This window comes from Takifugu rubripes, chromosome 21 (genome assembly GCF_901000725.2).
Source record: "Takifugu rubripes chromosome 21, fTakRub1.2, whole genome shotgun sequence".
NCBI classification, from domain to species: domain Eukaryota; kingdom Metazoa; phylum Chordata; class Actinopteri; order Tetraodontiformes; family Tetraodontidae; genus Takifugu; species Takifugu rubripes.
This window is the reverse complement of record NC_042305.1, coordinates 15103633-15129924: the sequence shown is the minus strand read 5'-3', so window position 1 is coordinate 15129924 and position 26292 is coordinate 15103633. Positions and strand designations below refer to the sequence as shown.

Here is a 26292-nt window from a genome sequence, read left to right as displayed (position 1 = left end):
TTACATTTTAATCTTTCTAAGTAAATATACAGATTCGTAGTAACAACCTTTAAAAAGAAAGCCATGTCGTTAAATTACTTGAGCTATCACCATAAACAAGATCAATTAACAATGAGTCTAGTTCAAATAGTAACATTCCCTGTCATTGTTCCTCAGCTTAAACTGAGGTCATGTATTTTATGTGCCTAATCGCCTTTTGTGAATCCAGCAAATGCGCCCCATTTTTTAGGCAAAAGGCTGCAATGAACTGAGCTCAAGAGTAAACACTGGGTTTCACTGCTGCTGTTAAACTCTGGCGAACGGTGGGTAAATGGGCCAGAGTGCAGCTGGATACACGGACCGCACGCCTGTGGGAACTGACAGGTGACCCTTTGTGATCCGGAATAAAACAAAATAAAATGGAATGCTTTATACTAGGATGGTAGACAAGTGAAGCCCTCGCCTCTCCTTTGTGAGTCAGCACAGGTTTAACCTCTTCTGTATGTTTGCAGTGAAGCACCTTTAATGCTTGCTAAAGCTGAAGGGTTTGGCAATGTTAAATGGAGCGATAACAGTTCTTTGATAAATATTCTGCAGTGATTTGCGCTACCTGTTTGTTCAGGTGTCATTTTAAATCAGATTAAAGAGATTTGACAGCGTGCAGATACACCTTATTTGAGGAAATCTCCCAATCACAAAGATACAATTCCAACTTTAGGGTGGGATTGTGAAACCTTACTAAAAATAATAATAATTAAAAAAAACAAAGACAATTATGCGTGCTTCTTATTTCCTCCACACCGTGTATTTTCCTGACTGACTGCTCTCTCCTCACTGTGAGGGTAATCGTCTATTGAGAGCGAATTTCCTTATCAGTGTCTTGCACACTGTCTGAATCTGTTATCACCATGGTGCAGATCAGTGCAGGCAGCCCCTCGCTCTCCCGGCTGAGGCGAGCATGAAAAAGAATTTCAGGAGTTGGGTGCCAAACGATAGGCCCTGAGCTCTTTATCCCCTTAAAGCCAATTCACACTCTGCATGTTTAAATATCTTGCTCAACCCCTGCCCTCCCACTCCCCTCGTAGGCTTGAACACGCTCCTTCTTTGCTTTCCTCTCTCTCTCTCTCTCTCTCTCTCTCTCTCTCTCTCTCTCTCTCTCTCTCTCTCTCTCTCTCTCTCTCTCTTTCTCCTCTCCAGCCACTCCACGGATGCAAGCCAAATCGTGAACGGCCGTTGAGGTCGGACGGCTGGGTGGGATGCAGGTGCAGGCCGGGTGGAGGGTGAGAGAGGAGGGGAAGCTCCCATTGTTGGGCTGGACAGCACCCTCTCTCCTCTGGAGCACCCTCTGACGGGGGACCCACTGACAATCGAGCATCTTAATCTGATTATGCAAATGTCTACTTCAAAAAGCAATACGCTGTAACCCTTACCCTATGGTGGAGCGGAACAGAGAACAGAGGAATCAACAGGAATGTGGAGCAGGAATATGAGGACACAGTTGGTCAATGACCGTCTTGTTTCAAATGCCCTGATGTACCCTTGTCTCTCTCTCTCTCTCTCTCTCTCTCTCTCTCTCTCTCTCTTATATATATATATACACACACACACACACACACACACACACACACACACACACCTGGTGAAGAGGGCTGTGAACACAAATATTACACACCCTCGCGATCTCAGTGGCCACTGATTCTCTCACCAGGCATTGAATCCAATATTCAAATGCGTATTGTTTTTCCAGGCGCTCCTGAATCCAGCATCTACAATGTTAATCAGGGGGCCAGGGATCACGGAGGAAAGCTTTAAACGCCCACGCCGTCAGAAGTGACACTTCCCAGAAAACACTTACCCCACTAGCTCCCCCTCCTTTCCCTAAATGTTGGACCTGTTTCCAGTCAGTTGGATCAAAACATTATTAATAAAATGAATAATGATGAAACTTTCTTTATATAGCAACTTTCATAAAAGAATTGTAGAGTCGAAGTGCTTCCCAATAAAAGCAAAAAATTAAAAAAACAACAAATAAAACAACAGTAAACAATAAAGCCAAATATGCAATAAAACAATGATAATAAGATACTGCAAGAAAAGATCCAGATAAAATAATAAAACACAGCACAGGATGGAATGAAAAGCAGCAAATCATAGGATTTTAGAATTTAGGGTTTGGTAGGCAACCTCAATAAACTAGCAGCAGGCAATTGCCGTGTTCTTTAGGGTAGCTAACAAGGGAGTTTAGCATGTAGCTTGGTCCTAGCTTGGTGAAGCGCTTTGTACACAAGAAGTAGGACCTTAAAGTCAACTCTAAATGACACAGGGAGCCAGTGTAGGGCAGCTAAGACTGGACTAATATGCTCTCTGGTGCTGGTTTTGGGTTAATTAACAAACAGCAAAGTTTTGGATGTGTGCAGTGCCGCTGCTGATGTTATCGAGTGGCAGCCTGTATAGTGGCAGCATCTATGCTGGTAGCATGTATGGTGGCAGCATGTATGGTGGCGGCATGTATGGCAGCAGCCCTCCTGTGGAACTCCACGGCAGTTTTGGTGTTCTCGTGTCTTCAGATACATGAGCTCCCCCCAATAAATGCTGTAGGCACAGGGCCAATACATGAGGTAGTAGAATTACATTTAGAGACAGTCTTACAACGCTCAGATAATGTTTCACTATAGTAACAGTCACTCTTATACAGTTATACTGTTATGTTGCACAAAATCAAACACTTGGACTTTGAATCTTGAGCTTGTCCTAAATGCAATGAATCATTCACCATTTCTACCTGTATACTAGCAGGATCAATGGGTGCAGCAGCACGTATTTTCTTGTCTATTTGGCTGTAATCATTACCCATAACTGACATGCTATACCCCACAAAAGCACCATTTCCACTGAATTGGAAGCACAGTTTGAAATAAATTAATTCTTCTGTTGCTCACTTGATGGACTTTCTGCAATATCATTATGCAATGCAAGTCTCAGAGTCATTCAGTTAATTATTAATTCTTTTTTGATGCAGTCAAGTTGCACCAGACTTTTTGTCACACAGGCAAGATGAAGCCTGCACAGCGTCTCCCTCTGTCTGTCTTCCTGGTTCTTACTGTGACTCTGAGTGTAAATGGAGGGAACATCCTTGTTTGGTACACTGAAGGCAGCCACTGGATCAACTTGAAGCCTGTGCTGGACACTCTGATTGACAGGGGACACCATGTGACGGTTCTGGTTCCCAGCTCCTCGATGTTTATTAACACCAGCGAGTCGTCGCGCTTTCGCTACGAACCCTTCAATGTTTCAATCTCAAAGAAGGAAATGGAGAAGATAATGCACGATGTTCTTCAGTTCCTCATTTATGACATGGACCATATGAACTACTGGGAGATTTTCCTCAAATTCCTGGAAACAACAAAGGTGAACCTGGAATGCAGCCTGAAGTTGTTGGACGGTGTGGTGAAATCAGAAACCATGATGAAGAGACTCAGGGAAGGAAATTATGACCTCCTCCTGTCTGACCCCATCTACTCAGGCAGCGAGCTGCTGGCAGAGATGCTGGACCTTCCTCTGGTCTTCTCTCTGCGCTTTTCTCTGGCCAATAACTGGGAGAGACACTGTGGTCAGATCCCCGCCCCACCTTCATTTGTACCCATCGCTATGAGCAGAATGACTGACAAGATGAACTTCTTTGAGCGAGTCCTCAACTTCTACTTATATGCACTGCAAGATATTGTGATCGAAAACACCTTCTGGAAAGATTTAGATGCGTATTACTCTGAAGTCAAAGGTGAGAATCCCAGCTATTCTCAGAGATCAGATAAGATTTAAGAATATTTACTGTCATAATAACTGATACTGTGTAGCCACTCACCAGTGCTATGCTAACCCATCTAAATCCAACTGAAGTGAAGCGCCTTACGCAGCTAGATAAAAAAATATGCACTACAGCACATTATGTTGTGACAGGAACACCCACTAGTGCCTGCAAGATGATGAGCAACGTAGACATCTGGCTGATGAGAACCTACTGGGATTTTGATTTCCCTCGTCCGTTCCTCCCAAATTTTAAATTTGTTGGTGGGATCCACTGCAGACCTGCTAAACCTTTACCAGAGGTGGGACTGCCAGCACCATCACACACCTTTTCATGCACTATTGCTATTTTATAGGAGATTGGACACAACAAATCTATCAAAACACAGAGGGAAGCCATGTCCTATGTGTTGTCTGACATGATACTGGTTTATTTCCTGCAGGACATGGAAGAGTTTGTGCAGAGCTCTGGAGACGCTGGTGTCGTGATCTTCACCCTGGGATCAATGGTCAAAAACATCACCAGGGAAAAGGGAAACACGATCGCCTCGGCCCTGGCCCAGATCCCACAAAAGGTCTGAGCCCCTGGGTCGCCAAACAATGGCAATTAATTTTTACCCAGTCACCCAATTCCAGCATTAGTCAGCAGATTAAAGTTGAATATAATGCACTGGAAGACTTCTCCTAGTACCTCTGGTGTCCTCTCACACTCCAAAACATGCAGATTGAGTTAAATGAAGATTTAATACTTTTCTAGGTGCTGTGGAGATTCAGTGGACAAAAACCAGAAACTTTGGGTTCAAACACGAGAATATATGACTGGATCCCACAGAATGATCTTCTAGGCATGTATTTAAGTTACCGTATTTTCTTTAGCTGCAGAAGGGAAGGGTTACCAACACATCTGTTGGGCCTCTTTTCTGGTCTTATAAATGTAAAAATTACCGTATAGTTGATTGTTTTTTATTTATGACACCGTGATCAGGTCATCCCAAGACCAGAGCGTTCGTCACCCATGGGGGCACAAATGGCATTTATGAAGCCATCTACCACGGCGTCCCCATGGTGGGCATCCCTTTGTTTGGTGACCAGCCGGAAAACCTGGTCCACATGAAGGCTAAAGGAGCTGCAGTAGACGTGAACTTCAAAACAATGACGACGGAGGGCCTGAGAGACGCAATCAATGCCGTCATCAACAATAAATCGTAAGCTTTTCTCTTACAGGCGGTATGAAAACAAAAGAGAAAGAGCGAAATATAAAAATGCATTAGCATAAAGTACACAAGGAACCTAGAAAGGCTTTTAATTTAGGCTTGTTTCAGTTACCACACATTGCTTAATGTGTAAATTAAATGAGTGACTTAAAATAGTGTTAACCACATATTACAATTTCAAATGGATCTAAATGTGCCACACTTCAGGTTCAAGGAGAACGCCATGCGCCTGTCCAAGATCCACCACGACAGGCCGCTGAGCGCTCGGGATGAGGCGGTGTTCTGGATCGAGTTCACCATGAGGAACAAAGGGGCCAAACACCTGAGGGTCCATTCCCATGATCTCACCTGGTACCAGTACCACAGCCTGGATGTCCTGGCCTTCCTCCTCAGTGTTGTCTTACTTTCCATGTTCGTCTTCATCAAGACCTGTCGTTTTTGTTGCCGGAGATGCTGTAGCAGAAGAAAGAACAAGACTGAGTAACTATGGGCACTACTTTCAATGCAAAAGTTTTTTTTTAAATAAAAACCAAACAAATATTTTCAAAGAAAAAAAATAAGATCTTTGTAGTTTCCAACAAAGATCTATTGAAAAATGTAGAGCACTAACCTAATCTATAACATTCGATTTTTAATGGAAAAATTATTTCAATTTATATTGAATTCAAATGTGATCACATATTAAACTTAAATACCATTGCTCTTGACACTTTTACTGCACACATGCACAATTATATGCTTACAAGGGAATTTGTCCCTCTAGTGGCAATGTTTGAGTATTGCAATATTTGAGGGACCGTGGACAAAAATAATATACCACATGTATATATAGATTGATATAATAAAAAGGAATTGTTAATCCATTTATAATGTTGTGTGTTGCATGCCATGGTTCATATATTTTAATATATTTTTTAATAAATGTACATGAAAAGGATCTGACATTGGCTCAACACCTGCCTTCAGTTCATAGTTTACTTTTGCACTTTGTAGCCGGTCCCTAGAATGAGCGTCATGAGTTGTATATCAGAGACTCACCTTCGGGACTCCGTAGATTTAACTATAACTTTGACAGTCACACCTTTCACCTCCATGGTCTTATGGGGAGCATAAAGGATCTATGTAAGAGGGTAGATATGTTTGTTAATAATTAATCTGGGAGTGGGGTTGAAGTTGAAGCAGCTCTGCAGCTTCTTTCAAACACAGGCAAGATGAAGCCTGCACAGCGTCTCCCTCTGTCTGTCTTCCTGGTTTTTTCTGTGACTCTGAGCGCACATGGAGGGAATATCCTGGTCTGGTACACCGAAGGCAGCCACTGGATCAACCTGAAGCCTGTGCTGGACACTCTGATCGACAGGGGACACCATGTGACGGTTCTGGTTCCCAGCTCCTCGATGTTTATGAACACCAGCGAACCTTCACGCTTTCGCTACGAACCCTTCAATGTCTCCATTTCAAGGGAAGTAATGGAGAAAAGCATGGAGGAGTTTCTTCACTTCTCCATTTATGAGATGGATCACATGAGCTACTGGGAGATATACAACAAATTCCAGGCTATGGTTCACATCAATCTGCAGAACAATCTGAAGTGTTTGGACGGTGTGGTGAAATCAGAAACCATGATGAAGAGACTCAGGGAAGGAAATTATGACCTCCTCCTGTCCGATCCCTTGTACCCAGGCAGTGACCTGTTGGCAGAGATGCTGGACCTTCCTCTGGTCTTCTCTCTGCGCTTTTCTCTGGCCAATAACTGGGAGAGACACTGTGGTCAGATCCCCGCCCCACCTTCATTTGTACCCATCGCTATGAGCAAAATGACTGACAAGATGAACTTCTTTGAGCGAGTCCTCAACTTCTTCTTATATGCACTGCAAGATATTGTGATAGAAAACACCCTCTGGAAAGATTTAGATGCGTATTACTCTGAAGTCAAAGGTGAGAATCCCAGCAGCCAGAAATACTAGAACAGCTCTTGCTATGTTTCATATTAGCTGTAATATGATCAAATAGCCACTAAGTATGTGATCAAGTATAAAGGCTTGTCAACCCTTAGACATACATGACACTAAACATTAAAATGACTCACTTTCTTTTTGTGTTGTGACAGGAACACCCACTAGTGCCTGCAAGGTGATGAGCAACACAGACATCTGGCTGATGAGAACCTACTGGGATTTTGATTTCCCTCGTCCGTTCCTCCCAAACTTTAAATTTGTTGGTGGGATCCACTGCAGACCTGCTAAACCTTTACCAGAGGTGGGACTGCCAGCACCATCACACACCTTTTCATGCACTATTACAGCAGTGGCTTCTATTTTATAAGAATCAAAACACATTGGTGCTTTCTAATATGATCATTTGTTTCTGCAGGACATGGAAGAATTTGCACAGAGCTCTGGAGATGCTGGTATCGTGGTCTTCACCCTGGGATCGATGATCAAAAACATCACGAAGGAGAAGAGCAACATGATCGCCTCGGCCCTGGCCCAGATCCCACAGAAGGTGCGACTCTTCCAAGCTGGTTGACTGAAAATCATGCATTTTGAAATCAATTCCCAACCAGGGAACATTTTCAACACTTTTCATTACAAAAGGAGATCGATTTTGTAAAATGGGATAAACGGTGTTGAAAAAAAGTGACTGCATCCAGTCAAATGTGAATATGTTTCAAGTCTTTTAACTGGTTTTCTAGGTGCTGTGGAGATACAGTGGAGAAAAACCAGACACTCTGGGTGCCAACACCAGATTATTTGACTGGATGCCTCAGAACGATCTACTTGGTGAGTACATCGTCACAAAGAAATAGAAAATAACAAAAAGAAGTTTGATTCCAGCTCTGGACTTTCCAATATTGAGTTTGCATGTTCTTGTGTCTGAGTGGGTTTCTCTGGACACCAAAACATATATTATATCACTACTTTTGAGTGAATGGTGAGTGTGTGTCATGTACTTGTCCAGTGACCACTGGGATGGACTCCAGCAGCCACTGTGACCACCATAAAGTATAAGTAAAAATGGATGGATGGACAGTTTGTTAGCAGTTGCCTGGCTTCCTTCAGTCAGTACATCTTATCTGGAGGTCACTGTCACTACAGCGCAAAAGTTTGTTTACTTTTGTTTTTTACAGTCGCCATTTTAGTTAATCAGGAAAATGAGGCTTGCTGATTGTCAAAAACAGCTACTGATAAGATTTTGCAAAAGGAGAAATGTCTAAATGTGTAGAATTTTGTAATATATCATGATCAGGTCATCCCAAGACCAGAGCGTTCATCACTCATGGGGGCACTAATGGCATTTATGAGGCCATCTACCATGGCGTCCCCATGGTGGGCATCCCTATGTTTGGTGATCAGCCAGAAAACCTGGTCCACATGATGGCTAAAGGAGTCGCAACTACCGTGGACTTCACCACAATGACGACGGAGGGCCTGAGAGATGCGATCAATGATGTCATCAACAACAAATCGTAAGTGTTCACCTACATCCAGACTGAACCACACAACACTAATAATTCACCTCCGTATTTTAGAACCGTAAATTACAACTTAAATATGGGTTCAGCGTACAGGATGATGTATCAACCTCTCAACAAGGAGGAACAATGTTGTAAAATTGAAAAGTAATCCATATTTTACCCTGTATGACAACCCTTCAGGTACAAGGAGAACGCCATGCGCCTGTCCAAGATCCACCACGACAGGCCGCTGAGCGCTCGGGATGAGGCGGTGTTCTGGATCGAGTTCACCATGAGGAACAAAGGGGCCAAACACCTGAGGGTCCATTCCCATGATCTCACCTGGTACCAGTACCACAGCCTGGATGTCCTGGCCTTCCTGCTCACCATCATTCTGCTCCTCGCAGCCCTCTTCACCAAGACCTGTTGTTTCTGCCTGCGGAGATGCTGCGGCAGAAAAGGGCCAACAAAAAAGACGAAAAAGATGAAAAAGAAGGCGGAGTAACCGCCTTATGGTCACCGTTCAGTGGCTATGCTGGAGATTCTGTTTATAATTTGGCATTAAAGTTTTGTTATATGATGAAAAATAAATGAACACTGGGGGAAAAAATTGTCACACCTGTTATTACACCACCAGAAATAAATTCAAAGCATCTAATCAAATGGAAGTGATACTATAATGCAATTCAGTTTTTAATTATTAAAATGCCACAAATATGGGCCAAGTATTTTAAACAAACACCTCAGAATTATTTTGGAAAACAAACAAAATAATTTTAGGAGAAATTAAAATAAACACCTGATGAGAAGAGAACTGGGCACCTTCAAATGGTAGCATATCATATTGGGTGTGATTAAATAATGTATGCACTTCACCTTCATATCAAAATAATGAGGTGCAGATATTGGAAATGTGTTTTGGTGTGTGGGGATGTAGTTGGAATAAAAGTGCAAAATTAGTCTATGAAATTCCTTTTCTGGAATGAATAACTACCGGTAGTTTAAAGTTTTCTGAACTTTGTGAGAATTTCCCCGACGTTGACCTTCATCCTAGGAGGCTTCCAGTGTATTACCTGCTGAAATCAAGTCAAAGACACGTTAATTAATGTCCAACATATATCAGCATTTTCAATTAGCTTCTGGATCAGAGTTAAGCTCAACATTGCGTTACCCATCCAAGCAATCGCTTTTGAGTTAAGATTGTATCAGATGTACTGTATGGCAAAGGTACATGAACCAGAGTCCACGCTGAGTTAATCATTCTTTTTCCATGGGTGCGTTGCTTTAAAAGGATCCCAGCATGCTTTTCCCCTTCAAACACAGGCACACCATGAGCACTGTGTGGTGTCTCTCGCTTGCCCTCCTGTTGGTACTTTCTGCCACACGGATTGCACATGGAGGGAATATCCTGGTCTGGTACACCGAAGGCAGCCACTGGATCAACCTGAAGCCTGTGCTGGACACTCTGATCGACAGGGGACACCATGTGACGGTTCTGGTTCCCAGCACCTCGATGTTTATGAACAGGAGCGAACCTTCGCGCTTTCACTACGAACCCTTCGATGTCTCCATCTCATTAGAGGTAATAGAAGCAAGCAATGAAGAATTCCTACAGTTCTCCATGTATGAGATCGATCACATGAACTACATCGAGATGTACATCAAATTCATCGATCTGGCCATGATTGAATTGCGCAACAATCTGAAGTACTTGGACGGCGTAGTGAAATCAGGAACCATAATGAAGAGGCTGAAGGAGGCCAAATACGACCTTCTCCTGGCAGATCCCTTGTACCCAGGCAGTGAGCTGTTGGCAGACCTGCTGAACCTCCCACTGGTTTTCTCCCTGCGCTTCTCTCCAGCCCTTAACTGGGAGAGACACTGTGGTCAGATCCCCGCTCCACCTTCATTTGTACCTGGTGCCATGAGCAAGTTGACCGACACGATGGACTTCTCAGAGAGACTGTGGAATTTCCTTTTCTATGCAGTGCAGGATATTGTGATGCAATTCACCTACTGGAAAGAAGTCGATAATTATTACTCTGAATTCAAAGGCAAGTACAAGACAGCTCAAAAAAGATTTTCTGACAACTATTAAACATTTGAAAACTGTCTCTTGTAGCACTGGGGATGTTTTCAAACAGTCAGCTGATTTAACTTTCCATGAAAGGTGAACCCACGAGTTCCTGTGAGCTGATGAGTAAAGCAGATATTTGGCTGATGAGAACCTACTGGGATTTTGATTTCCCTCATCCGTATCTCCCCAATATCAAATTTGTTGGCGGGATCCACTGCAGACCTGCAAAACCATTACCAAAGGTAGGACTGCTTGTACCATCACATACCCATCTATCCTTTATGATACCTCTGCTTAAACTCACTCTCTTCTCTCAGGACATGGAAGAATTTGCACAGAGATCTGGAGATGCCGGTATTGTGGTTTTTAGCTTGGGGAGTTTCATCAACAACATCACCACAGAGAAGGCAAACATGGTGGCGTCAGCTCTGGCTCAGATCCCACAAAAGGTCAGAGAAGAACCTGAGCAGGTCTTTCCTCATTTTTCTTTTCTCCACAGCGGTTTGTTTGCACGTGCAGCAAACAACAGTTACACATCTGCATTTCGCAAATGTTGCAGATGTGGTTTGAGTGCCGGCCCAGTTTGCGAGATTCAGACCTATTTGCGTTGTCTTTTGCATTATTAGATCCTATATGTATTCATCTCTTTAGTGGGAAAAGATCTTGTTTCCTTCACGTCTACATTCCACTAGGGATGTTTTTTTTTCCCCAGGACCTTCCAAGTCTAATGATATCTTATCAGGTGCTCAAGGGTACAGGCGGGACTTATAGAATTTAAAAAGAGTCCATTCGGCCTGGGTTTATTATACATTTCAGTTCCTGACAAAAGTCAATGCTTTGACCAAACATGTCACCACCACCTGGGTAGGTTGATGTTTTAATGCTGCATTACAAGAAAATGGATAAATTTGTGCATTTTAACATTGTGAAATCTATATACTCTTAAATTATCAATTGTAGGTGCTGTGGAGATATAGTGGGAAAGTGCCAGACACTCTGGGTGCCAACACAAGAATTTACCAATGGATTCCACAAAATGACCTGCTGGGTGGGTAAAGCTGAACTTACACATTGACGGAGCATAAATAAAAGACATTAATACACTTTTTGTTCTTAGCTCATCCCAAGACCAGAGCGTTCATCACTCATGGGGGCACTAATGGTATTTATGAGGCCATCTACCACGGCGTCCCCATGGTGGGCATCCCCATGTTTGCTGATCAGCCAGACAACCTGGTCCACATGATGGCTAAAGGAGCCGCCGTTATGGTCAACTTGAACTTTATAAATGCTGAAGGCCTGAGAGATGCAATCAACACCGTCATCAATGACAAGTCGTAGGTTTTTTAACTTTTATTTGCCCCTCTCCCCAACTGAAGAGGAGCTATGAATCTTTTAATGCAGACATTAAAAAAAAGTTATAACTTCTACCTTTGCATTAACACTTTAATAGGTACAAGGAGAACGCTATGCGCCTGTCCAAGATCCACCACGACAGACCAATGAGTCCTCGGGATGAGGCAGTGTTCTGGATCGAGTTCACCATGAGGAACAAAGGGGCCAAACACCTGAGGGTCCAGGCCCACGAGCTCACCTGGTACCAGTACCACAGCCTGGATGTGCTGGCCTTCCTGCTGACTGTTGCACTGCTCCTTGTATTCTTCTTTATCAAGATCTGCTGTTTCTGTGTACGGAGATGTTGCAGCAGGAAAGCACAAGGAAAAAGAAAGTTCGAGTAAGGGCCCGATTGTCCAGGTCTAAGCCATCAAATTGGTGGTTTAGGACAATTAACTTTAATAGGCAAGACTCAACCTCTAGGCTCAACCTTTGGGCCCAACTCTGCTGTGCAGCCCATTTTCACCGTTTGGTGACATTTGTAGCATTTGCTCTGTGATCAAGCTAACTGGTGGCAGGTGTGCCAAGTCACACCCCTGCATCTGAGGCCAATTTAACATTAAGAGCGCATTTCTCATTGGTCAGTTTAAGACTGGGGGAGGAGGAAATGCACACTCAGGAATTGATTTATTGTGTTTTTAATTGGTCAATTCTGTCACCACCACCACCACCACCACCATTTCATGCTACCACAGTGCATAGCCAATAACATTTGCAAATCAACAAAAATGTTTTAATGTTAAAGTAATGTAATCAAAAAGAAAGACATATACAAAAAAGCCAAAGAAAATGGACATTAACAGTTCCATTAACTTCATGAGTTCTTCGACATGTCGCATACTTTGTATCATTTTTTCAGTTTTCCATCTTCTTTGAGCTTCCACAACATAAGCTCCATGCAGGCAGAGGCGTCTTCTGCAGTGTCATGACCACAAACTGGGAGAAACATTTATAAAATTATATTTTATTTGAGTGCAGTGGAGATGAACTTGACCTGAATTGTGGGAAATCCATGTTTTTCATTTTTAAACTTCCATATCAAGAAAAGGTTTTTGTTTGGGTTTTTTTTTTTTTTTTTTTTTTTTTTTTTTAAAGAAAAAAAAAAGAAAAAAAAAAAAAAAAAAGGTTTATGAACTGAAGGTACAAAAATGCAACAGAAATTCATGAGACCACCACAACAGCTCTAGATATCCATGATGACCCACCACTCTCTTGGATGATCCTCCTGAGGTGCTCAGCAGTGATGCTGGTGAGGGTCAGCTTGTAAGGGGGGCCCAGATGGTGGGGAAAGACCACTGATGTGTCCACCACTGTCCCATGGAGCAACTACAGCACAGAGGAAGCTCATAAGTGCCTCTTTCATGTGAATGGTCTCAGACAACATTTTGGCTGGCAACCATTTCATTTGAATCTATAAAAACTGTTATGACAGAAGTTCTTAAAGGCTAATTTGATTTTAATTAAAAAAAGACTGCTGTTAATAGAACCCCAAATTTCAGGTCTAAAGAGGTAAATGAAAGAGGCAATTGAAATGTAGATCACCTAATTAATAGATTTTCATAAGGAATCCAGAAGATTTACATGAACACACATCAACAGGGGTAATGCAAGAGTTGAGGGCTTTGACTTACTGACAACTATCATTTTGTGCATGCAAGTAAGGAATTAAGGATGAAAGTGTTATGCAAGGTAAAATAAAAGGGGGGGGGGGGTGCTGCTTGGTGTGTTACAAAAGTAGTGAGAATTCAATGGTATTGAGAAATTACAGGTGGGACCAGAAGTAGTGAAAAAACAGAATGAGCTGCAATTAGGTGACAATCCAATTCTAGGCAACAAGATTGAATTGTGGCAAGACAGTAATGACTCCAACACTGAGTAATGCAATTGTCTCCTTACTATATTACATCACAGGGCTGATTACCTCACGTCACTTGCACTGCCACATTTGAAATGCCTGTAAATTCAAACTAAAAGCCTCTTCACACTAGGCAGCTCCATTCTGAAAGATACAGCTAAGGTGATAAACCCTGAGAAGTAATTGGCAGCACATCCGGGTCACTGCGGTGACACCAATTGGAGCAATTTTAAATAGACGTTTTAAACCCCAAAAATTAATATGTATATAAAACTTATTCATCTCAAAAGAGACAATGTTAGCCATATTGGATGCAACTTGTTGAAAAAGTTTCTTCTGTTAGCTGAAGCTCCTGTGCCAATAATGGCTTTAAATGATCATACCATACCAGGAAAAGCTTATGGTAGTCACCTTCAGAGCACAGAGGTCTGTTTCCAAGCTGTGTCCAATCAGAATGGTGTCAGCATTAATGAAGCTCAGTAGCTTGTCCTGCACCTCCCGGAGGGAGGTGTGGTTGCCCTTCACATCCTCCTCACTGATGCCTGAGAACCTTCATTAACACCACAAGCTATTAATTTGTTTTCCCCACCCCATAGCAAAAGTGATTATACTCTGGAGGCATTACATTTGCATAATAATCATACTGAGCTTTTAAAATAAACTGCTCTGCATTCCTATAAAATAGGTTTTTAGGCTTGTCAATTTTTGATGACATTTTGTGCTGAAATTGCTTTAATTTTATCCAAATCTCCAATGGTAATTTCAGGTGTTACCTTGTGTTGTAGTCAATGACCTCATTATCAGGACTGACAAAGGTGTCATAGATGACCTGCAATCTTGAGTTGACCAGCGTCACTCTGGATAGTTCCAGACCATGAATGGTGTAGCACTATGACAAGAATTATACTGTTTTCAGTGTGCGTCTACGTCAAAGTCAATGTCACAAAAAGTAAATCATCGTTACATTAGCCGCATTGTAATTCTTGATATTAACATCAAGTAGAAATTTGATCAGAATAAATTTAACTGGATGTTTAGAATAATTTTAAAAGCTATGAACATTGTAAACTACGTATACAGTATTTGGTGATCAATCATGAAATTACAAAAACTGTCAACATCACCATTTCGCAATCTAAAGCGTAGAGGCCGGGGCAACTTGTATTTGAGGGATGTCTGGGGACGGTTGACACAAACCCATTGAGGCTGACAGAATCATGGACGTGCAACTGTTGAAAAGAAGGCATTATATTTCACCCACATCTCAGATTCATGCAGGAATAACCCTTCACTGCTTCTTCCTACCTTATATACCTGACAGCCAGGTGTTCCCATGACGCCCTCGCAGCAGCTGTAGCGAGTCTCCACCCCACCTGGAACTGCTCATATTTAAAATGGAACAGTAATCAGGCGGCTATGGTTGGACGGTCCAGAGGTGCTTTAAAAATGTGTACTTGCCTCTTTTTGTTACTCCTTTACCATAGTGATAAGTACACTCCTCCTTACGGGTGTGTTTGCCTGTTGGACTCACAGAGTAAGTAGCCCCACATCGACAGCAGATCCTCTTGAGAGCTTTGACCAACAAAACCAGCACCAGGAAACAGTTCAAACATGGTAGGACGTTACATCGCGGCTCAAATATGCTTCCTAGCGATATCAACTCACGGTCTCCAGTGCCTTTTTTATTGTCAACAAAAAGAATGGCACAGCCAGGTTTCTCTGGATGCCGGACGGGATAATTGTTCTCAATCAGCTTCTCCACAGACAACATATATTCCTTCATGTCGTCATACAGTGCCAGATCATCTGAGGATTCAGTTTTCTCATAAACCACAATATTTCATCCACACTTACTCAGAGTCAAACAAACCATCTCACAGTTTCCAAGGCACCTCTTCAGGTTCAGCGGAACGTTGCCTCGGAGTTGTTGGCTGTTTCCTTCATTTGCATCTACAGAGGATTACAAATAAAGCATAAAAAAAAAACCTAACAGGTCTTATTAGCGTGATTGATTTTCCCCTGATATTCTCACCTTTAGCAGCAGCTACACATTGATTCTTTAGTTTCTTTAGAGCATTCACAGCAACGCTCAGATATTTCAGCTTGTTCACGCTGCGATTGTACACGGACCTCTCTTCGGCCAGCGCCTAACGCCACCAGGAGATCAATTAAGCTACAGATACAAAGTTTGTCTGCGAGATCAGATGATATGATTCAAGCTCACCTTCTCAAAGGCTTCATTAACATTAGCTGTGGTTTTGAGGAACTCCTCGGTGAACATGTTGACGTAGCGCTGCCGGACATCATGCGGCACCTTGTCCTTAGTCGACTCGCAATGCTTCACCTTCCGTTTATGTGGTGGTGGCTGACAGAAAGATTCAACAGTGGATCACACCAGACGTACTGGTCGTTCAACTCAAGAGAAGCTGCCGGCCGGGCCTCACCTTCACAGCCGTTGCAGCGGATGCAGAAACGGGAGCCGCAGCACCTGAATGTGTTGCGGCCAAGCTGGGGGTCAATGATTTACGTGCCAGTGCAGGAATAAGTATGGGCGCTGTTGAGCGGGTTCTTTGCAGAGGACCAATGGCAGGAAATGGGCAAGATTGTTTCACGGTCACCATGCTTGTGTGCATGGAACTGATTGGAGTTAGCACCGGAGTAACTGGGATGGAACTGGAGGTGACTGGAAAGGTGCTATCTGGGAGGATTAAATGTAAATTGTTGCCCACTTCGATGACAGCGGTTCCCAGAGGTATGTAGTTCACATACGCTATGGGAGGAAAGAAAATTCCATGGTGATGTACTTTTCCAACATTATACTTCACCAATACAGTTGATTTCACACACGGCAATAAACAAAACTGACCATTTTGTACTGGTGCAAGCTGTGCTTGAGAGGTTGGACATTGCGGGAGAGGAGGTGGTGCATTGCTGGCATATGGTTTCCTCTGACCAGCAAAAGAAAGAAATGCCTGAGCACCTTTTGCTGAAGCAGTCAGCATGGATGCTCTCTCCTGTGCCTGCTGGATGTTGGAGGTGACAGCAGGCTGGGAGGAAAATCCCGACACCTCCGGCCCACGTAGGGGGATCAGCACCTGAGGCTGGGGTCTACTTTTGGCCGGGGGCTGTGAAAATACAATTTTGTACATGATTCTGAGGCTTGTTGTACCTGCTGAATCACAATTCACTGCAAAATCTAACATATTTATGCATCACTCGCATATATTAACATCTCAATTTGCCAAGGTTTCCAGCATTTACCTCTGAATGTTTGGCCTCATGAGCTACCCTCTTCTTTCCAACCAATTCCTGGGGTTTGACCTTCAACTCAACTTTCTCCACCTCCATATTTTTGACCTGAGCAGTTAAACAAAGGCCAGTCAAAATCACCCCAGTCTCAGGACCTGGTTTGATTTCTGCATTAAACCTGGAACATCAACAGCTAACTTACACGTGCATCAGGCAGTTCTTCAGTTCGTTTCTGCTCGTTTTCCTCCATGAAGATCCTGTAGCACTCCTCCATTGGGTCACTATCCGAAACATCAATGTCCGAATAGTTTATTTCATCCTCAGAGGTAGAATCAATGACAATGACTCGGCCATTATCCTTCTCCAAATACTGATTGGATTCAGATGACTCAGCCAATTTTGTCTGAGTCTGACTGCTTGAATTTTTTTCCACCTGCTCTGCACAATTTCCAGGTTTGCTCAGTAGGGGTCCAGGATTTTTGGTTATGGGTTTCTGACAATGTGGCAGCACTGATTGTGCATTTACTGAAGATGTCTGAGCACAAAATCTGCTCTGAACATGCGTTGTATCCCTAGCCTGTTCGGTGCGAGTCCTGCATTGCAAGTCTGAGGTAGCAGCTGTAGCTTTATAAAGGAGTGATGTATTTGATGGGAAATTTTGTTTTGGTGTATTCATTTTACCAGCGCTGTGGGGTGGATCAACATGTGACAAATTAGCCTGTAGATTTGTGAGGCCGGCCCCTGAAGGTTCAAGGCTTTTCTTCAAGACAGCTCCAAAAGTGCCTCTGGGGGGGTGATCACGTTCTCTGCTCTCATGAAGATTAGCCAGATTTTTGGTTTCAGCACATTTATCATCAATTTCTTCAATGTCCAACAATTCAGGTTTTGAACACTGGAGTGGAGAATCAAGTAAAATGGATGGCGCTTCACCCCCTTTTTTTTCATGTCCTTGTGATTTGTCAGTAACAGCAAGACTGCATTTCATTCCTTGCCCTTCCTTTTTCTGAGGTGAAGGAGGAATATCAATGATCAAGACATCATCTTCCATCCAGTCATCCAGGGGCTCCGGTGATGCCAATCTGGAGAGCTGGGCCTGAGTTGAACTCTTCTGGTCACATGGTCCGACGGTTCTTGCCTTTTTCAAACTTTGTGTATTTTTCAGCTTTTGCTCTCTTCGGGATGAGCTGTAAGAGCTCAAGTCAGAAGAAAAGTTGGACAAGGGGTCATACTCCAAATCAGTTCTCGGTTTCGAGCTGTCAACCACATACTTCCTGTCCTCCAAATAGGAGCACGGCAAGGACTCATAAGCTCCTGTGTCTATACTTCTACATGTTTTTGATTGCTGCAGATGTGAACTAGATGCAATGTCCCCTTTATCAGCCTGTACAGTCTGATAGTTTGACAACTGCTTTTGCTCCTGCTCCACCTGGTGCCTCATCGTTTCGATCTCCTTATTGATCCACTCCAGCTCCTGGAGGCACACGTCCTTGCCACGATCACTCTCTGTTGTTCCAGTATCACCTTTCGGTGTGACATTTTGGGCTCCTGTTCAAAATGGAAAAAAATGTTTAAGAATGAATTTTTAGTGAAAACAACAAGGTCAAAAATAACTTTACTCCTACCAATGTGTTTTGAAGTTAAATTATTTGTCCCAACATAAATTCCCTTTTCATTATATATATGTGAACCATTTCCATTTTCAGTTACTTAACAACAGTTTATCCAGGGATTTAACAACGGAAATGCGACAGCATGACAGGCTTACCTGCGAAGCCAACCATTGATGTGGTGTGTTTGTACAAACAGTGAGGTCGGTCACAAAGTCCATTGTTCGAAAACGGACATTCTACAGCAGCAAAAAGCCCAGACGAGGGAAACATCCGCAGGTTGAAACGCCAAACCGCAACACCATTCCGCTCCTCACCGCCACTCAACAGCTGCAACTCCCAATAATCAGGCGACGCCTGCCTGGGTTTTATAGACTACTCTAACGAAGTAATTAAATCTAAGCAATTTTCTTTAACTAACTCACCATTAATGTTTTTATTTTATCATTGGTCATGCCAATTACTGCAGTTTCACCTAACATAAATATTTGATAGCCATCGAAATAACTTTATTTGTTGCTTATCGTTCCTCCGCGCCGACAGATGGCGCTAGTGCACAGGCGCTTGATGCAACTGTAGCGACAATGTTTTTGCTCTATGGCGACCAGTCGTGTTCCTCTCAACATCTGCCTGTCGTGCACAGTTAAAGTGCTAATCTAAAATGGAGAAGAGTGAGGATCAAACAGACGAAGATGAAACCGAGTGGGAAAGCAGTTTCGCGGATCCAGTCCCATTCGAAGCTTCGGGCGCAGGTAGTTGAAAGCCGAACCAGGAAAACATAGTTTATTCCAGCCCTGTGTGACAAATCCATTGTTTTTCTTCAGCTTTCTATTCGTGTCAGTCGGTAATTCTTACTTGTTGTCTCAGTTTCAGGTCAAAACCTCAGTAAAACACCAACTGTCGCTCCTACATCCAGAGTTATTCTACACTTTGACCTGGACTGTTTCTATGCCCAAGTGGAAATGATCAGAAATCCAGCCTTAAGAGAAGTCCCTTTAGGTACAATCCTGATCTTATTTGACAAAAATATATTGACATTCACATGTTGTTTTTTTCTTTTTAAAACTAATTGCAATTTGGTTTTCAATGAAGTTTCATTTATCTTCAGGTATTCAGCAGAAATATATTGTAGTCACCTGTAACTATGTGGCAAGACAGATGGGTGTCACAAAGCTGATGTCTGTTGTTAATGCTAAGGAGAAATGTCCACAGCTGGTACTGGTTAAAGGAGAAGACCTGACACATTACAGAGAAATGTCATATAAAGTTACAGGTAAACAGATTCACCAGAAGTGCCACTACATTAAACACCTTTTTTATTTATCTAACCCTTTCACTTCCTTTACATTTAAGTCATAAGTAAATGTGTGATTTCTTAGTTTTAATTATATCTTCTTTGCTCTAAATGTCTATTTATTTACCTTGTGCTGCCCTGGATGCAGACCTGTTGATGTCCTACTGCCCACTGGTGGAGCGCCTTGGATTTGACGAGAACTTCATGGACATCACAGGGATGATAGAAAAAAGGCTGGCAGAAACTTCAGATTGTGACTTTTCATTTAAAGGACATGTCTATGGCCATGTCAGTGAGTAATGTGTTTATCTCTGGTGTGTCGTTTTATACTGTAACCACACCTGGCTTGTAATAAACAGGAATTAATTTGAGAAACAAAAAAATTTGCATCACACTTTCAGTTTCTCAGCACTTGCCATCTTCAACCGCTGTTCTTTTTCCTGTCCAGGTGCTGGTGTGAAAGCTTCTGATCATCCAAGATTAGCACTCGGTTCACACATTGCAGCAGAGCTGAGAGAAGCGATTCAATGCAAACTGGGTCTGACTGGCTGTGCAGGCATTGCCACCAATAAACTGCTAGCCAAACTGGTGTCGGGGACCTTCAAGCCCAATCAGCAAACCTCCCTGCTCCCAGAGAATATCGGGGACATCGTGGGCTGCCTAAATAGTCTCCGGAAAGTGCCAGGTGTAATATTTTTCACCTCAAACCTGACACTCTGTATCCCAACAACATATTTATGGTTCCAATATAACTGTTTAGGCGTTGGCCACCAAACCGCTAAGAAACTTCAAGCCCTGGGATTGGCCACAGTTAAAGACCTACAGCACTTCCCAGTAAATAATTTGGTGAAAGAGTTTGGAGGGCCCACCGCTCAGCGCCTGAAGAGTCTAGTCCTTGGTGTTGACGATTCTCCTGTAACGCCTACTGGGGCCCCTCAGGTTGGTAAGGGATTAACCAGTATATAAATATATGAATTACTTTCCTTAACATTTAGATAATTAGTGGCAAGTTTCCTTAAGCAAAGTTGTTTTCAGTTGTATTTATTTCATTTCTTACTCTTTGCATTCAGTCCCTCAGTGATGAAGACTCCTTCAAGAAAATGTCATCGATGAAAGAAGTGCTGGAAAAGATTCAAGAGCTTCTGAGGAGTCTGGTGGACAGGTTGGAAGTTGAAGTTGAAACGTGTTTGGAACTAATGACTGAAAATATGGTGTCTAACAGTGTCTTCTCTTTCAAATCAAGGATGCAGAAAGATGGCAGGCAGCCTCAAACTCTCCGGCTGACTATCCGTAGATACACAGCGACCAACAAGTGGTTCAATAGGGAAAGCCGGCAAGCTCCCATCCCAAACCACATTGCACAGAAGATAGCTTCAGGTAAAATTTTCCAAACTAAAATTCACATTAAATCTGTACTTTTTGAATGACATAATTGAAGGGTTTACTTGGAATTAAATCAATCTGAAAATGTGTTTTCTGTGACATTTTTAGGTTGCAAAGATGATGCTGTGGCACAGCTGGGCCCACTGGCTATGAAACTCTTTCATAAGATGGTGGACGGCAGCACTTCCTTCCATCTCACCCTCATTAACGTTTGCTTCAGCAACTTACAGAGCAGGGCGGCCGCCTCCAGTGGAAAGGCCTCCATCACATCTTTCTTTACGCACAGCAACGCAACTCAAGCACTTTCAACCCAGAGACAGGTGCTGGAAAATTCCTTTTTTTAGTCTTTTTAGTCATTAGTCATTGTGATAATTACACGACAAAAGAAAAGAAACTGTCACAATTATCACTTAAAAGATCCCGGTGCTTATTTTATTGAGTGTTAAATAAAAAATTACACACCTTCACACATACAATATTAATTCAGTGGATCAGATGAATGTTTGAACAGTAGATTAATTAAGCTACCTCTCATATGTAGTCTGCACTGATACGCTCCAATGCCTTTGTGGTAATTCTCTTGTTTGTTTCACCATTAGGAACCCTCATCCCACAGCACAAATCTTCAGCTGAGTGCATGCAGCACGATTACCCAACCTGCCTCACAAAAGACGTTTACCACGAAAGATCCTTTTTACTCTGACTTGTCATTATATGGATTTTCAAGAAAGCAAAGCCCTCTTGTTGCGGTGGAAGGATCTCCACATCAGAAAATAGCCTGCAGCACCGTGACCCACGATGGAACTGATACCACAGTAACAGAGCAGTTGCTTTCAAATGTTGATCCAGAAGTCTTTAAGTTGCTCCCTAAAGAAATCCAGATGGAGCTCTTGTCTTCCCCCAGCACAGACTATGCCACATTAGTGAGCCCACCTGAACTGATAAATGTCCCACACACAACAGAAAGCAAATGTACGGAGTCACTTAAAGATGTAGATCATTTTAATGTGGTACACAAGGAGGGAGAACAATTGGAATGTTCTGAGAAGGAGAGCTCTCACAGAATGGCAGAAACAAGCTCATCATCAGGCAACAATGTGTTCCAAGAAGAGATTCTTGTCCAATCTTCTGACTGTGCATTTCCTGGAAATGTGGACCCTAAGGTGTTTTCTGAGCTTCCCCTAGATATCCAGCAAGAGTTGATCTCTGAATGGAAGCAGAAGAAGCCAGTCTTTAAGAGCCCCTCATCCAGGAAACCAGCGAAAGGCATGATGAGCAAAGACAGAAAGGCTGTGGCAAAAAACAGACAAGCAAATAGTTTGTTAAAGTATTTCAAACCAGGTTGAAGAAGATATGTTGCAGGTTATTTTCTGATCTTTATCTTACAGAAAACATGATTCTTGCGCATTTTAAAGTCGCTTATTTGCAAGTAACCTTTTTTTTCCAAGTTATTTTACATTGCTGTACACTGTAGTAATACACTAAGCCAAAGGAGTAAAAAGATTTAGGAATGAATATAGAAAAATTCTTTAGTAAATAGTAACATAGTAAATCAAAAGGATGAAGTTGGTGCAATAGGTGATAAATAGTATACCAAGTATGCCATTGCAGTATTAGAATGTGGGTTAATTACAGTTATGAGTTCAGTTCATGTCAGTAACTTGGAGGTTGCATTGTAACTTTATAAACAGCAGGGGTCGCTCTTCAATATTTTGTATGTTTGGTGTTCCAGTGAAAACAATCACAGAACGGGCGATATCTGAGTATCTTTATATCTATTTTTAATGTATATAATTATAAGTTATATTAAACAAATGCAACATATTCCAACTGTATCTAAATTCACTTTTTTGGATTATAAATATATTTGTTTAAAATTTCCAAATCAGTTATTATAATTACTCTGTTATGGAACCTTAGTTAACGCTTGAGCCTTATTGTTGTTTACCCTCACAAAAGCAGGATTAGCTCTGAACCTCTGGAAATAAGCCTTGTTATTGATTTTTTTTCCCGAGGAGAAATACCAAGGTATGTAGGCAAAGCCTTTCTAGCGTGAAACTCCTCCCCAGTCACATTTTAAAAAGGGGTAAGGCTCACACATGCCTTCACATCACAACAATTGTTTACCATCATCTAGAAAAAGTGCAGCTTTTGAATGGATCTCGGTATCTTGGGCAGATAAACTGGTAAGATGCTTTTTGTCACTTAAAAATTGCTTTTAAATCATGACACTGCACAGAGGTCGTTATTTCGTTTTCTTCACAGTCACTCATTCGTCCGATTCTCACTGAACCCGACACCATTATTATTGCACATAACTGAAAATTACTCTAAAGTCAATCATCATATTTCATGTCCTGTCTCTATTGTGCTCTAAGTTGATAGAAATGATCATATTTCATGTACTGAAGTCAGTTGCACAGCTCAGGGCCAGTAATGGGATTTCTACACTAAGTTGAAGTAGAATCTTTGGACTTGCTTGTTCCCTTGATAGTTACACAACAAAATCTGATTTTTCATGCTGATTTATGAGCTTGTGTAGTAGTTTTGACAAAAAGCATGCACTGACCTGAAGTCGTTTCATGCAATGTTAACTTGTTTATCCCAATGAAATGACTTCTGTCTGCCCAACAGACACTTTTCTTTGACATTCAGCTCTGTCTGAGAAAACTGCAGAGGCATTTGACTGCTCATGTGGGAGCCCGATGTGGTCATGTGGCCCTTTTCTGATCAGTGTGTAATAAGTGGGGAATTTTGACATCTTGCTAAGCCTGTCTGATGGTTCTGGATCAGCAGACCGAAGGCTGCAGCTTAACCAGAAACTCTTTTTTCTTTACTCGCTCTGCCTGTTAACTCCCATTGAATGTTTTTCAAAACACAAATCCAGCACATGTTGAACTGTGACAGGTGGAGCACACAGTGGCACAATGGCTGACTGGGATTATGATTACTTGATCAAGCTTCTGGCGCTGGGTGACTCCGGCGTGGGAAAGACCACCTTCCTCCACAGGTACACCGACAACAAGTTCAACCGCAAGTTCACGACCACCGTGGGCATCGACTTCAGAGAAAAACGAGTGGTGAGTGATGAGGAGGTTGCAACCATGCAAATCCTAAATGTTCCGTGTGACCCCCCTGGAAATCAGAGGTGCAGCTAACGCTTTTGTTCAGATGTACACAGGGACCGGTGTTGATGGGATGACTGAGCGAAACTTCAGGATCCATCTGCAGCTTTGGGACACAGCAGGACAGGAAAGGTAAAGCAGGCACGCAGCTTAGACTGGTACTGTGCGAATTAGACTTGGACTGTGATAAAAGATGTAAACTCATAGACTCATACCTCTACATACTAAGTGATATCACGTGTTGAAAGGCAAACATTTTCCATGACTTTGGTTTTCAGGTTCCGCAGCCTCACAACAGCCTTCTTCAGAGACGCCATGGGTTTCCTGCTGATGTTCGACTTGACCAACAGACAAAGCTTCCTCAACGTCAGGAACTGGATGAGTATGGGTCGTGCCGGTAGCCTGCTCTGCTTTCAGTCATCGGCCTTGATGCCGCTGAAATCTTCTGAATGGTGCTCATGTCTGCCTCTGTCACGTGTGTGAAGAGTTTCCTCCTGTTTTCCAGGTCAGTTACAGGCCAATGCATACTGTGATAGCCCAGACATTGTGCTGGTTGGCACCAAGGCAGACCTACGCAATATGAGGGATGTTCATGCCAGACAGGCGAGAGATCTGGCAGATAGATACGGGTCAGGCTTATAGCTTGTATTGATGCCATTTTAAGACTTTTAATCAGTGAATAGTGATGAATATTCCTACAGTAATTCAATAATTTCTACTTTTTAACAATATTATCGGACAAATGTCTCAATTGTTTAGAGTACAAACAAATCCCTACTGTAAATGCAGGTTGGATACGTTGTTATTCCCCATCTTACCACTAGGCGGCGTTAACCAGCCGAGAAGACTACTTCTAATTTGATTAGTTGTACCCTGTTTTCCAACATTTGAAGGGGTCACAAGATAGATGTTGACGTCATTATTTAAAAAATAAATAAATATAATGAATAGGTGTATCTGTTGAGTTCCAGAAAGGAAACTTGCACGAAAGTGTGGTGATTGATGAAAATAAATGCTGACAATCTCTGTTGGTTTCAGCATTCCTTACTTTGAGACGAGTGCAGTGACCGGGGTTGATGTGGATCGGTCCGTGACTACCCTACTGGACCTGGTGATGAAGAGGATGGAGCACAGTACCTATGGGGGCCGCACCTCTGAACCCAATGGCAGCCGTGAGGTCCAGGAGGCCCCAGTTAGGAGGTGTGCCTGCTGACACCACCCGTTATCAATTCTAATATTAGTACACGTTATACAGTCGTGTGAAAAAGTGTTAGCCCACTTCCTGATTTCTTATTTTTCTTTGCATGTTTTCACACTTAAATGTTTCAGATCATCAAATGAATTTAAATACTCTACAAGGATAACTCATATAAACACAAAACGCAGGTCACAAACACAAAAAAGAGGTCGCCCCCTATTGGTTAGGATCAACAACTGCAACCAAACATTTGCAATAACGTAATGATTCAACTGCTGCACTGTGGAGGGATTTTGGCCCACTCCGCTCTGTATTATTCCTACAGTGGAGTCTGATCTCTCGAGCGTCTTCGATCTTTCGGTGTACCTCACTTTAAAAATGGCATGTCTCGTTTAGACGTGTTACCTTTGCCTACTATTTAAATTTGTTTGATGATCTGAAACGTGTGACAAACATGGGGAAAAATGAAATCAGGAAGGGCCAAACCCCTTTTCACACCACTGTATGAATATATTCACCCACTCGTGCACATTATTATTGTGAACTTTGTCCAATCAAGAAAGCATTGATGATTTAGCACATTTAGCTTAAAGCAATGCTGTCATACACCAGTTTCTATTTATAAATTGAATTTATATATCAACATTTGTTGTCAGTT

General features: G+C 42.4%; 4 protein-coding genes across 9 annotated transcripts; 3 read left to right on the top strand and 1 right to left on the bottom strand.

Annotated features, from left to right (window-relative positions):
• Positions 1–3011: 3011 nt before the first annotated feature.
• LOC101071697 (uncharacterized) lies at positions 3012–13002 on the top strand. Its single transcript, XM_029829553.1, has 18 exons — positions 3012–3757; positions 3937–4085; positions 4227–4358; positions 4541–4628; positions 4769–4988; positions 5205–5478; positions 6152–6932; positions 7105–7253; positions 7368–7499; positions 7690–7777; positions 8244–8463; positions 8653–8953; positions 9743–10505; positions 10622–10770; positions 10846–10977; positions 11489–11576; positions 11646–11865; positions 11982–13002. The coding sequence occupies exons 1-18, from the start codon at positions 3034–3036 to the stop codon at positions 12265–12267; spliced, it is 4896 nt and encodes a 1631-aa protein (XP_029685413.1). The 5' UTR covers positions 3012–3033; the 3' UTR covers positions 12268–13002.
• Positions 12546–20192, bottom strand: LOC101071918 (putative exonuclease GOR). 2 transcript variants are annotated; one of them, XM_011615991.2, is made up of 16 exons: positions 20056–20192; positions 17230–18572; positions 17040–17135; positions 16645–16903; positions 16223–16548; positions 16003–16143; positions 15811–15925; positions 15657–15728; positions 15444–15584; positions 15237–15350; positions 15084–15157; positions 14903–15007; positions 14552–14667; positions 14190–14328; positions 13129–13249; positions 12546–12859 (listed from the first exon to the last, which is right to left on the bottom strand). In XM_011615991.2, exons 2-16 carry the CDS (start codon positions 18463–18465, stop codon positions 12771–12773), a joined length of 3144 nt encoding a protein of 1047 aa, XP_011614293.2. In that variant the 5' UTR covers positions 18466–18572; positions 20056–20192; the 3' UTR covers positions 12546–12770. The 2 variants fall into 2 exon arrangements, with proteins under 2 accessions (XP_011614293.2, XP_011614292.2); XM_011615990.2 differs by lacking the exon at positions 20056–20192 and adding an exon at positions 18793–18997.
• Positions 18883–23135, top strand: poli (polymerase (DNA directed) iota). Of its 4 annotated transcripts, none has more exons than XM_029829075.1 (11): positions 18883–19022; positions 19278–19386; positions 19502–19633; positions 19743–19907; positions 20077–20220; positions 20377–20613; positions 20689–20867; positions 20999–21090; positions 21172–21305; positions 21420–21631; positions 21911–23135. In XM_029829075.1, exons 2-11 carry the CDS (start codon positions 19296–19298, stop codon positions 22655–22657), a joined length of 2133 nt encoding a protein of 710 aa, XP_029684935.1. In that variant the 5' UTR covers positions 18883–19022; positions 19278–19295; the 3' UTR covers positions 22658–23135. The 4 variants fall into 4 exon arrangements, with proteins under 4 accessions (XP_029684935.1, XP_029684934.1, XP_003975262.2 ...); XM_029829074.1 differs by having other exon boundaries at positions 18926–19022; positions 19243–19386; XM_003975213.3 differs by lacking the exon at positions 18883–19022 and having other exon boundaries at positions 19224–19386.
• Positions 23136–23254: 119 nt separating this feature from the next.
• On the top strand, positions 23255–26273 carry LOC101067730 (ras-related protein Rab-27B-like). Of its 2 annotated transcripts, none has more exons than XM_003975112.3 (6): positions 23255–23497; positions 24219–24391; positions 24483–24568; positions 24715–24818; positions 24942–25065; positions 25475–26273. In XM_003975112.3, exons 2-6 carry the CDS (start codon positions 24239–24241, stop codon positions 25647–25649), a joined length of 642 nt encoding a protein of 213 aa, XP_003975161.1. In that variant the 5' UTR covers positions 23255–23497; positions 24219–24238; the 3' UTR covers positions 25650–26273. The 2 variants fall into 2 exon arrangements, with proteins under 2 accessions (XP_003975161.1, XP_011614295.1); XM_011615993.2 differs by having other exon boundaries at positions 24715–24833.
• Positions 26274–26292: the final 19 nt, after the last annotated feature.